This window comes from Andrographis paniculata, unplaced genomic scaffold, assembly GCF_009805555.1.
Source record: "Andrographis paniculata isolate CXL003 unplaced genomic scaffold, ASM980555v1 Contig75END, whole genome shotgun sequence".
NCBI lineage: Eukaryota > Viridiplantae > Streptophyta > Magnoliopsida > Lamiales > Acanthaceae > Andrographis > Andrographis paniculata.
In genome coordinates this window covers 631,079-644,914 of record NW_026137612.1, presented here as the reverse complement: position 1 = coordinate 644,914, position 13,836 = coordinate 631,079, and the positions used below count along the sequence as shown (strand labels likewise).

Genomic DNA, 13,836 nt, shown 5'->3' with positions numbered 1-13,836 from the left:
TTAATTTTGATAAAATAATTTTTTTATATTAATTATATCTTATGATTATTTAATATAACATGTAAGAGAATGGTTAATAATATTTTATTATAGTATTACTATATCTGAATTTATTATTAAGTTGAATAAAATAATATTATCCACTTTAATCCTGCAAAGTGAACACACCCTAAAAATATAGTAGTACTATAAGTTTGTTTGCCAAGAATTTTTGTAGATTCTTATATATGTATTTTATTCTCTTATAAAATTTATTTATTTTTTATATTTTATATAAAAAGAAATTATTCAAATCAAATCACTAAGAGCACATGCAAAGTATTATAAGTTTGTTTGCCAAAAATTTCTTTAGATTCTTATATATGTATTTTATTAGCTTATAAAAATTATTTATTTTTATATTTTATATAAAAAAAAAATTATTCAAATCAAATCATTAAGAGCACATACAATAGCCTTCGTTTTAACGTCTCTCCTCCAACTTCGACACCTGTTTTGCCAGTTTTTCCACCCCTTTGAAAAATACGACTGCATATGAGTAGTCAACAACAACTGGCCAACACAATATTCGTCTAGTATGGCTTGTCTGTCGGGCTTAATTTGCAGTGTATTAGGTTCGACCGGAGGTTTATCCAGTACGCATTTTCTGATAACGAGTGCGGATTCCCACGTCATAAAAAAAAATAAAAACAAAAATACACGAACTGTGTATCTCTCCGTCAGAAAATTCTGAGCGTACGCAAACAACTAAAAGATCATCCACAATGCGAACTTCTCGGTGAGATTGCTGTAGTCTGACCAATAGGCAGTAGGAATAGCCACGGAAAGACGTAGAGTACGGTTGTTGCAAAAAGGATGATCCACAATCACTGTAAATACACGTCGACCATGTCCAGCTAGCTGTCCGGCGCCAAAAGGCCTGCCCGCATAGTGTCTCGACGGTGCTGCCCTTTCCGAGCGTTTGGAAAATAATTGTTTACAATGAAATTAAAATTAATAATTTTTTTTTAAACATGCCAAAATTGATATATATATATATATATATATTTATCTCAATAGAATTATTTTTTATTTTTCCCAAAGATTTATTTGAGACTGTATTCTTTCTTATTTGTATTTTCTATTTTCAATTTATGTAATAGTTTATATCAATAAAAATCTAGGAATATTATTAGTTTGTTCACACTTTTTTTTTTTTCCGACGAGATTTCTATTATATATTTTTTTATCTCACAAAAGTCAATATTCAACATAAAATATTACTTTATTTGTCCGCATCTATGGGCTACATTATTTAACATTAAAAATATTTTTATATTTGTATAATTTTTTTTACAAATGTTTCTCTATTAGTATTTTTGCAATTTTTTTTAATTTGTACTACGTTTTGATATAATAACAAAGATCTAATATACAGTAAATAAAATTCTTAAAGCAAGAAGAATGTAATATTTTTTATATTATCAATATAATTTCTTATATCTTACATCAAAATAAAAATTTCAAATCAAAACGGTGAACAAACAAACCCTATAATATATCATAGTATTAATTTAATTATTACTACCTCATTCCCACATCAGGTGTTTAATCACTGTAGACACAGGATTTAGGATAAATATAATTAAAAATATATTAATAAAAATAATTAATTTATAATATAAATTATTATGAATTAAAATTAAAATAATTAATTAATTTAATTAAAATTAAAAAAATAAAATTTAAAAATTTAAAATAAAATTAAAATGAATAATTATTTTTTAAAAAAAAAAAAGAAAAAAGAAAATGAGATGAGACGCAGAACTAAAGAAACGGATAAGCTTATATCAAGGTTGATCTTCTTAAAATGTGTGAAAAGAAACTCAGCTCAAATCAATCGAACTGTTCTAGATCTAAATGGCTGAGTCGCCCTCGCCCTCTTCCCCACCGATCTTCTCCGCCGGACAACCTCAACAACAAGACAAAGGGGATCCTCTAATTCCTCCCCGCAGGTATGTCTGGACGGACTCCGGCGGCTACGGCTATGGCCCTCTGGACCTCGCTGGAGTTCCGTCGGCTACAGATATCCCTGTCTTTGATTTCGCCCAACTCCAATTCGATCAGAACCTCCACACCCTCCGCCGAGCTCTAACCTCCTGGGGCTGCTTTCAGGTATTAATTAATTAATCAATTAATTAATCGATTTCTCACTTCACTTGTCCTAACCAATTAATTAAACATATTCTGCATATAGTATTTGAACATCTTCTGTTCTGTGTGTTTTTTATTTACAACTACTTTGAAGACTGATTTGATTAGAACCTCAATTGTGTCGGAAGATAGAAGTTTGGGTTAGACACAGAAGTTTGTGTGTTTACTTTTGAGTTTTTTTTTTCTTGTTTTGGATTTTCATTTTGATCAGTTACATTTTGAAACGGAGGTATGATATAAATATGTATTGACGAGATATTTGAGCAATAAAATAAATAAAAATTAAATGTTTATTCGATATTTTTGAAGAAAAAATAAAGTTAAAATAGTAAAATATTGCGGGTTAAAGTTTTGAAACTCACTCCTATTTGATAATTATAGGAAGAAGATCATTTGACATAATGCTTTAGGGTGTGTTTGGTCGTGGGTGCTTTAGGGTGTGTTTGGCCGTGGGTTTTAGTTTTTGGGTTTTAATTTTTTAATGATAAAATGTTGAATTTAAATAATTATTTGATGTAATATATATAGACGTTTGATGTGATATTTTAAATATAAAATAAAACTATAGCATAATAGAAAAAATAAAAGTAATTGTTTCATGATATTTTTTAAAAAAAAAAAATTAAACATGTAATAAAATTTACAAAAGAACGCAACTTTAATAATAATAAATATTGTCAAATATTTCAAAAGTATATATTGTTTAGTTTTCTTTTTGTAATAAATTAAATAAAAAATTTACAAATAATGCGAGACTAGATGCAGACAAATTATAAGCAAGATATTTTGAATTTTGAAATTTTTGGAAGAAAAAATAATCCTTGAATGCAATATTACAAAAAAAAAAAAAAAAAAAAAAAAAAAAAGAAAAATCATTGAAAACACAAACAAAGCCTTTAAAGACAGTATCTATCTTTCAAAGATTTTCAGAGTTTTGAAAGTTTGTAAAAATAAAAAGTAAAAATTAATACTTGATTTGATATTTTATGAAAAAAAATACTTCCTCCGTCCCATATCAATTTATTCATTTATTTTTTACACGAAATTTTAAAAATATTAGTATTATATTGAAATGTAATAGAAATAAAGGTAAAAAGACTAAACTATCTTTTATTAGTATTGTATGATACAACGATAATGATATTTATGTAATATATTGTAAATTGAAATGATATTTGTAATGTTAGGTAGACGGATTAAAATGAAAAAATGAATAGATTGTTAAGAGACTGAGTATATATTTAATGTGATATTTTTTTAAGAAAAATGACGAACCCTGAATCATTGGAAATTATCCAGGTAGTAAACCATGGAATTGAAGTTTCTTTGCTCGAAAAACTCCGCAACCTTAGCCGAGAATTTTTCCATCTTCCGACGAACGAAAAGCAGAAATGCGCGAGATCATCCGACGGCTACGAAGGCTACGGCAGCGATCCTGTCCTCTTCGAGAACCAATCCGTCGACTGGAACAATAGGCTTTATCTCTTAGTACTCCCACAAGACGACCGGAAGCTCAAATATTGGCCCGAAAATCCCAAATCTTTCAGGCAATAATACAAGGATTTCGACCTAGTTAATTATTTCGGTCAAAATTAATATTATATTTTTGTTACTAAAATCAAATTTATTTATTTATTTTTGGTAGGGATACATTGATTGAGTATACGAATCGAGTTAGACGGGTCCAAGATGAGCTTCTTAAAGCAATGGCGAAGTCTTTGGGGTTACAAGACGATTGTTTTGTGAAACAATTTGGCGAACGCCCCACAATTTACGCGAGATTTAATTATTACCGGCCTTGCGCTTGGCCGGACAAAGTTTTGGGGTTGAAACCACACGCGGATGGTTCCGGGATAACGGTTCTTCTTCAAGACGAGGATTTGGAAGGACTTCAAGTCTTGAAAGATGATCGATGGCTCCAAGTTCAGACATTGCCTCACGCGTTGCTAGTTAACGTTGGAGACCAGATCGAGGTACGTATATGTCCTTGCTTTTGCCAAATACTCGCATACAAAACTCTCAGTTTTCCGTATTAGTTTTTGCGCCACGGGTTTTTTACAATTTGAAAATTTTATGTTAATACAAAAATTTTGTTCTTTTAGAGTTAATTTTGAATTTCTTCAAATATAGTACTTCTCTCGTCCTGCTACAGATGATACAATTTTTAATTTTTTTTTTTTGAGTAATGATTCAAATATAATACCAACAACACTACTAGTATAAAAAATACTTCCTCCATCCTCTCTAAGGATCTTTTGCGTCATTGTATTTGACGTTAAAAATATCTTTATATTTATATTTGTATTTTTTTTTTTTCTTAATTTGAACTATTTTTGCAATTTTTTCTTAATTTGTACTACGTTTTTTATATAATAATTAATATTAAAAGATTAATACGCAAAAAGTGAATGACACCTTAGAGCTGAACGGGATAGTAATAAATAATATTTTAACTTATTATTAATAAATTACTAATTTATGCTACTAAAATACCGTGTCTTGACCCAGGGTAGAGGAAGTATTTTTGTTAGAGAAAATAACATTCTCTATTATTGATAAATAAACAGGAATTTTTTTTATAACAATCTCTAAAAAGAAAATGAATATAAATTTGGACACGAAAAAAATATATTTATATGGAATGACGATGATGATATAGTAAAACAAAAAATTGAAATCAAATTCCAATCGAACAAACTTCTCAAACTTGTTCTTTTGGTATATTTTTATGTTTGTGTTCGACTTTTTTCTATTCAGTCTCATGTTACGAAAGGAGCGCGCCCCTTAGTTCTTACAATAAACTTACATAGTTTTATATGACGACTTAATTTCAAGTCTGAACATGGTCGCGCTCATGGTTTCATCTACATGATTTTTTGCAGATAATGAGCAACGGAATATTCAAGAGCCCGGTGCATAGAGCTATTACAAACTCGGATAAGGAGAGGAACACGTTGGTTATGTTTTGTAGTCCGGATCCGACGCAAGAGATCGAACCTGTCGAGGAACTTGTCAGCGAGTCGCAGCCGAGGTTGTTCAAGAAAGTACGAGGATACGATCGAATTTTTTTCCAACACTATCAGCAAGGGAAAAGACCCCTCGACGCAGTTAGAATTTAATTTTGTTTTTTTTGGAAAGAATTTTACTGTTGCATAAAATGGTTCACAATTCTGAGCATAGTTAGTATTTTGAATGGTACAATTTTTCATAAATATTATTTAAAAATTATACTTTTTTAGTCATTCAATTATGTGCTCATTTAATCAGACACAAAATTTTAAAAAAATAGATAAAAAGAGAAACTTTTACTTTTTTAAAGTAAAGAATAAGTTGAAAAAGTGATGATATTTTTTACTAAGAAAATGAAAATAAATTTAAATAATTAAAAAAAATGAATATATTTGAATGCAAATGATGAAGTAATATACATATATTAATACAATATATATAATATATATTTATATTCATTCATAAAAAGTCGATATTTTTTAATATATATTTTTTTGAGGATTAGATAGAAGTACAAGATTTTTTATTTTTATTTTTAAGTTTTAAAAATAATCTATACAATAATAATACTATAATTTGTCAAATATTATTTCTAAATATTATTTTATTGATTAGTGAAAGTAAATAAGAAGTTTTGTATAGCCTGCAAATTAGGCAAAATCTGAAGACGTCGGAATTTAAACCCATGAATTTATCCTCACACATTAGGTCATTCCTTGGGACAAAGAAAATACTATTTATTATTTAGTTTGCATAATATTCAATAAAAAAAAAAGTAATAAATATTAATATAATATATAACAATACAACGTATGTTATATTTCTTGTGACGAAATATTAATTATTTTAAATGAATCTATTATTATATTTGTTTTACGACAAATTACTAATTGTTTTATGTAAATTTTCTAACTTAGTCTTAAATTAACATGTTACTGATTTGATTTCATCGGCACTCTAAACACCGTTTTCCCGATATTTCAATATTGAATAGCCTAATGAGAAGTTTTGAGATCAATTTAAGAATTCAATGCTACAACTTAATTAGAATGTCTTGAGAAAGATGATCTCCAAGAAATCTGCAATGACTTATCGTTAAAAATAAATTATTTTTGAATATTAAAAACTACCCGCTAAAACCACAACAAAGTCCATAGAATTATCGCAATGCCAAATCATGCTAATTTGATTTTAATAAAAATTTATTAAATGTATAGACTCGTAATAGGTCGATTTGTTCTATGTAAAATTATTTCCAACTTTTTTGCTTTATCGAGGACAAACTTTTCTCTTAAAAATATCATATTCAAAATTTACCTTTCGTTAATAATATTAAATAAGAAATTTATTTTATATTCAAAGATATTATATTACAGGGTAAATTGTTTTTTTTAGTCCCGTAAGTGGACTTCCTTATCATTTTAGTCCCGTAAGTGGAGCATGTCGCATACTAGTCTCGTAAGTGAAAATTTTCATTATTTTAGTCCTCTGGCGCCGGAGACGCCCGCGTGGCTTTTATTTTTTATTTTTTTTTAAAAAAATTATTTTTAATTTTATTTGCTTTTTTTTAATTTTTTTATTTAGTCCAATTAAAAAAATTTTAAAAAAAATTAAAAAACTTAAAAAAATAAAATCCACGTGTCCGCCAGATGTCGCTGACCTCGCGGGACACCTGGCGGACACGTGGCTTCCGGCGAGCCACGCAGGCGTCTCCGGCGCCCGAGGACTAAAACAACGAAATTTTTTCACTTATAAGACTAGTTTGCGACATGCTCCACTTACAAGACTAAAATGATAAGAGGATCCTGTTACAGGACTAAAAAAACAGTTTCTCTTATATTATATTGATCAAACATTTTTTATTTTTTTTTTATATTCAATGTTTTAGTATTTTCAATCAATTCAAAGTCTCAAAACACTTTGAAAGCATATCTAAAGAAATGAATCAGACGCAATATTTTATGTAGCCGACATTACATATATAGAAATATTCGTGTTAATGATTATCTCTACATTTCTTTGTTGAGGAATATTCTTATCAACATTACGTTCTATTTTAAGCACATATTCATGTCGTGTATCATTAAAACAAGCTAAAGCTCAAATCAATCTTGTTGGATATGTTTATCTTTTTTTGTGTATTTATTTTGTATTTTTGAATGAATATATTTTTTTATGTTAGGTACAAAAAATTGTATCGATAATATAAAAATATTACTTTTTTATTGATTTATTAACTTTTTGTTAATGAATAGAGTATATATGTTATGTATATTATGTTAATATGTATATATTATATATTTTTCTATAATATTTGTGAAAAATTATGAGACGGTTACAGCGGTGATTCGAGCGTAGGAACAACTATTTTTTAGTGTATAATTTGAATTAAATCAGTATGTATTGTATTGATTGATATATCATCGTGCTTTCACTTCATGCTATGCAAGTATATTGTATTACCATACATATTGTGATGAAAACAATTGTGATATATATTATATAAACTATTATCGCGTATTGTCATGTAATGATTCAATAATCACCTGGTATGTTTGATAAACTTATATCACTACAAGAAATATCATTTTTGCAACGAAATTTTTTGGTCCCTAAATTCACGTTTTTCGTTACTAATGACATTAGAGACCGAATTAATAATAAAATTACATTAGATACGTGAACTTTAGAGACGAAATTCCGTTAGAAATATAGTATTGTTTTTGTAGTGTATAAAAATTAAGTAATAAAATTTTATCTTTCAATTACAACATAATTCAACATAATTATATTATTATTTTCTAAGTTATTAATATTTAAAATACTATATGCCATATACCATATTTTTTTTTTTACTTCAATCTTTTTTTCATAAAGTTTTACTATTTTCAAAATAATTTTTGAATATTATGGCTCAGTTTAGATAGAAATTTTTGGAATTTTGAAAGTTTGATTTGACGCGATGTTTTTCTAAAAATAAATAGTATTTTAAATTTTTTAAAAAATAGTCAATACAATAATAATTCAAATAAAATTATAGATATTCAATAGAATATTTTAAAAACAAAATAATACAAAAATAAAATTAAAGCTACACGTAAATATATAGCCAAATATGCACACTATATATGGCCTTTTATATTTTAGACGATCATTTTAAAATATGTGAATCGACTCATCTATATATAAATATATATATATATATCCATCCGTCGTTGCTATTTATTTATACTTATTTATTTTCCATATTACGTTAAACTATTCTTAACTCCAAACCCAACTTGATGACTAATCCTCGACAAGAAGACGAAGATAAGCTTCGGCTTCCCGAGAGGTATGTATGGTCAGATAACACCGGCTATGGCTATGGGCCTATACACCTCGATGTTCCTTCGGCCTCGGATATTCCTGTCTTTGACTACACACAATTAGTTTCGGCAAAGGATGCAGATCTCGCCCGCCTTCGCGAAGCTCTCACCTCATGGGGTTACTTTCAGGTCATTTATTCTGTTTTTCCTTTCAAATAAAAAAATACAAACGATGGAACCAAGGGGGGCCATGGGTGTTCCCTTAGTTATTCCAATTTTTTTTTAATTTTATGTAATATATATGGATAATTTTAGAATTTAAATAATTCGCCACTCTTATTAATTTGATAAATAAAATTATTATTACAAATATTTAATTTTATTGTCTAGATATCATTTTTCTTTAAGCTTATGAATTTTTATTTTTATTTTTTTTTCATATCTAAAGAGATCGAAGGAAAAAAATAAATGTATATTCGGCCACGCAAAAAAAAAAAAAAAAAAAAAAAATTGCTGCTCTGCAACTGAAACATACATCACCTCTTTTACAAAATAAATACATAAACAAATTATTAAAAACATCAAGAACTTTTATAGGGTGTGTTTGAAGGTGTTTTGAATTTTTAAATAATTGAAAAATTAGTACAAACGATTGATTGAAAAAGATATATTGTTTGATATAATATGAATATATGTCCAATGTAATATTTTATGTATAGTGTGTTTCCTTTTGGATTTGTAATTGGAAATTTGAATGAGTGATATTTATTTATCATATAATAGATATATATATATATATAAAATGAAAAAATGTATTTAAGTTTTTTAAAAAGAATTCCTTTTAATATATTTTCAGTCGTTTTTACTATTTGATTTTTATGTTCTCTGAAAAATATAAATTTTCTTCAATAAAATATTATATTAAATATTATTTCCTTCATCTTCTAAAATTATGTTCACTTTTCTTTTCTTTTCTTTTTTCTCTTCAAAATATTCTTATTTTCTTAGTCAACGGATCATGTGCCGACTCACAATTGAGTTCATTATTTGCTGAATTGTATCTTATCATTCATCTTGTATTAAAAAATTTAAAATTATAGTTTGGGATTAAAATTAATGATTTTGATTTAATTCAGCCAGCATGGAATTCATCATGATTTATTTATTTAGTTAAAAACGATATTATTCTTATATCTTTTTACTATTAAAAAAATAATAAAAAAATATCAATCAAAATTTCACATATTAAAACCAGTACCAAAAAAAGAAATTTGAACACAAATTTTGGAGATTGAAGATGTATATAAAACAAAAACTTAAGCCCCCAAATTACTCAATCCAAACTGAAAACACACTCATATCTCACTAAAATATATTTAATATTGATCTCATGAATAAAATTTTATATAATATAAATAAATAATAACATAAATTAATTTTATAAAAAAATAAAAAGTTTTAAATGTAATAAATTTATTTGTTTATTAAGAGGAGGTTTAAATAGAAGATTATAAGTGGATCCGATAAATATTTAAAAAAAAAAAAACAATCAAAACATAATCCAAACTAAAAACGAGAGAATGATAGTTTTTAAATTTTATATAATTTTAAATATAAAAATATATATGTATTATATATAATAACTTTTTAGAGAGAAGAAATTCGATGAATAGTATTTTAACATACTTAAAAATGTGTGTAAATAGAGCTTTATTTTTTTTATTCAAAATATTACAATTATTCAGATAGTAAACCATGGCATTGAAGTTTCCATGATCAAAAAGCTACGCCATCTTAGCCAAGAATTTTTCGATCTACCGAAGGAAGAGAAGCAAAAATATTCGATATCATCCGAAGGCTTCGAAGGCTATGGAAGTGACCATGTTCTCTTTGAGAACCAAACCCTAGATTGGAATGATCGGTTGTATCTCATAGTACTTCCAAAAGACCAACGAAAGCTCGAATATTGGCCCATAAACCCTAAATCTTTTAGGCAAGAATCTTACTATTATTTAACCTAATTTTTTAAATTCAAATTTGTAGTTTATAACAACAACAAAATTATTCCTTTTGCTAGGGATGCATTGAGTGAGTATAGCGATCGAGTTTGGCAAATCCAAGAACAACTTCTTAAAGCTATGGCGAGGTCTTTGAGCTTACACGAAGATCGCTTTGTTGAACAATTTGGTGAACACCCCGAAATGCACGCGAGGCTCAATGTTTATCGCCCTTGTTCTTGGCCCGAGCAAGTTCTTGGGTTCAAGCCACATTCGGATTCATCGGGGCTAACCATTCTCCTTCAAGACAATGATATAGAAGGACTTCAAGTGTTCAAGGATAATCGATGGTTCCAAGTTCCTACTTTGCCTCATGCACTGCTAGTTAATGTTGGAGATCAAATCGAGGTTCGTAAAATTTATCAAGAAAAATCTTTTTTTCTTTTTTGATAACATGTGAACTAGCCGCTGTTACTATTTCACTGCGCTATGGATAACTACAGCCGAATCTAATAGCTTGCAAATTAGGTTCGACAAAAAAAAATTTTTAATTAAGGCAAAATGTAGTTTTACATGTTGAAAAAAAATAAAAATTGGCCCTGATATATTGAAAAACTACTATATATATTATTTTTAAAATTGATTTTATGAAGTTAATTAATCTTTATATTTTAAATTTTAGTAATTAATTATATTGAAATATTTATTTAGGAATTTTCAGCTAGTAAGGTTTCAAATTATCATGACCTCAAGACCTTAATTTTTTATATTTGTGTTTTGTGTATAACAGTAATTTGATGTAATATTTTAAATAAGACAATAATGTATTTTTAAATAGAATTGTTGCATAGTAAAAGAAACTTAAAATTAAATTAAATTCTCAAAAAAAAAAAAAAAAAAAAAAACAGAGTTTAGTATTTGTGAAATAATTTAGTCATTTAAATTTAAAATATTTTTTTCATATATAATGTGATATAATATTTTGAATGAAAACATTACATCTATATGGGCGCGATATATATATATAAGAAGCGGTACAAAATCAATTTGAATAGTATTTTCGAACATGTATGGTGATATTATCTGAATGACATATCGTATTTTGTAAAGATAATGAGCAACGAAGTATTCAAGAGCCCCGTGCATAAAGTCGTTACAAACACAAATAAAGAGAGGAGAACATTGGTTATGTTTTGTATTCCGGATCCAGCACAAGAGATTGAACCGGCGGAGGAACTTATCTGCGACGAACAGCCGAGGTTATTCAAGAATATCAGGGACTACTACCCGACATTCTTCCCTTACTATCAGCAAGGAAAAAGAGCCATCGATGCCGTCAGGATTTAGTTTTTTTTTTTTTTTTCGGATTATTGCGCGTAAAAGTTTCGATGTTTAATGAACATAATGTAATGATGCTGTAAATAAAGGATATCATGTATGATTGCACAGTAAAGTAAATTTATCGTTACAAAAATTTTAGGAAAATATATAATACTCTGTCAGTCTAAGATAATTATACATCTTAATTTGTTTGGATAAGAAGATTAAAAAATTAATGATATTTTAATATTATAAAATGAGTTAGATAATATGTAAAGTGAGAGTATGATGGAAAATATATTAAATGATTGATAAAAGGTAATGAGATAAATTGGAAAAAAAAATATAATTATTTATGATTTATTAAAGTAAAGATATAAATTTACAAATGGATATATATATATTTGATCGGAATATATATTTTAATTATACATAAGTTTAGCGAATAATTAAAAAACTAAATGAATATAATTTTGACCTATAATAAGAATTTATTTTTTTCCGTAATTAATATATCTATTTTATTTTTATTATTATTATTTTTTAATAAGTTATAAATTATCAATATTTCAGCTAAAAATATAAATATATCAATATCTTAATTTATGATCATTCTATTGAATTTTTCAAGGGCTTTTAGACAATACATTCTTATAGACATTCTTATTTATTACCTACCAACAAAAATAGAGATATTTTTTAATGTATAGTAAGTAATAAGAGTAAATTGCTATACAAAATAGATTTTCTTTTGAATTTTTTTTAGTCTCTTGTCAAGCAATCTTTTTGTAACTATATTTTTTATTTTTTTATTTTTTGCAAAATAGGAAAAAAAAAATCTCTATGTAATTAGCAAAAACTGCTATAAACTAATTCTGATCCTAAAATGTCAATTGATCTACTTGCGGTTTTGAAAATATTGGCCCAGTGCTTATTTTCAAATAGCGTATGCGGATTCTCACGTCATCAAAAATAAAAAATTGAATTAATGGCATTAAATTTTTATTTAAGTAGGTCATTATGCCATGATCCTTTTGCTTTGTAGACTACGACTTTTATTCTCTAACATACATACATACCGTAACATATATATATACAATTAATTTGTCTTCCTCACCTCACCACCGCTGCCGCCGGTGGCTCTCCACCAACCCCTCTTCCCGGAGGAGCCGCCCCTCCTCCATAGAAGAAAACAAAATTTTTAAAATAAAATTAAATCGTAGAGAATAAAATCAGCTTTATATGAGAATTAAATTTTATCATCGACAATCATAAAGCCTTCGCCCGGAGATAATATCCGAAAAAACTTTCATGAACAAATCTGCCCAAACCCCCACAAGGCCACAACTATGAGAAAATATATTTTTTGTATTCGTATACGTTTGATTGATCGTAATTTTAAAATACTTTAAAATAAAATATTTATTTAAATTTTTATTTAAATAAAATTTTGATGTAATATTTTATTAAAAAATAATATATATTTATGTGCGAAATAAATAGCGAAAGATTTAAAAGTCTAAGTCACAACCAAACAAATTTCTTCTAAAAATAAATCTCAGCATGCTTTTTATATTTTATACTAGTATATTGTAGAAGTAAGAATAATTTAATATGATATTTATATATATTAAATATTATATACATCCTCCGTCCCGTTGGGAGGATTGCGTTTGCTTTTTGTACGTAGATTTTTTAATATTATTATTATATTTGATTATAGTAAAAAAAACAAAAATACCCCTATTTGTATAGTGTAATATAAAAGTAATTGCATTTGTGTAATATTTTGTAAGTTTGAAAGAGTATTTACTATGTTAAGTAGATAGTACAATTACTAAATTAGGAAATGATAACCTTGTTTTGGGACGAATGAAAATGAAAAATAGTAACCTTTCAATGGGACGGATGAAGTATAATTTTTTAAAGAAAAGTTAGAAATTTGATTAGTAAAAACAAATCAAAAAAGAAAAAGCAAAATATAATCTAAATAAAATTACGTTTTTTTT

At 26.9% G+C, this 13,836-nt stretch overlaps 2 protein-coding genes across 2 annotated transcripts; both read left to right on the top strand.

The window, feature by feature from the left end:
- The first annotated feature begins 1,852 nt into the window (after positions 1 to 1,852).
- On the top strand, positions 1,853 to 5,427 carry LOC127266367 (jasmonate-induced oxygenase 4-like). Its single transcript, XM_051296587.1, has 4 exons — positions 1,853 to 2,154; positions 3,493 to 3,740; positions 3,839 to 4,166; positions 5,076 to 5,427. The coding sequence occupies exons 1-4, from the start codon at positions 1,900 to 1,902 to the stop codon at positions 5,310 to 5,312; spliced, it is 1,068 nt and encodes a 355-aa protein (XP_051152544.1). The 5' UTR covers positions 1,853 to 1,899; the 3' UTR covers positions 5,313 to 5,427.
- A 2,928-nt stretch (positions 5,428 to 8,355) lies between these two features.
- LOC127266402 (protein SRG1-like) lies at positions 8,356 to 11,993 on the top strand. Its single transcript, XM_051296638.1, has 4 exons — positions 8,356 to 8,699; positions 10,256 to 10,503; positions 10,588 to 10,915; positions 11,618 to 11,993. The coding sequence occupies exons 1-4, from the start codon at positions 8,487 to 8,489 to the stop codon at positions 11,852 to 11,854; spliced, it is 1,026 nt and encodes a 341-aa protein (XP_051152595.1). The 5' UTR covers positions 8,356 to 8,486; the 3' UTR covers positions 11,855 to 11,993.
- Positions 11,994 to 13,836: the final 1,843 nt, after the last annotated feature.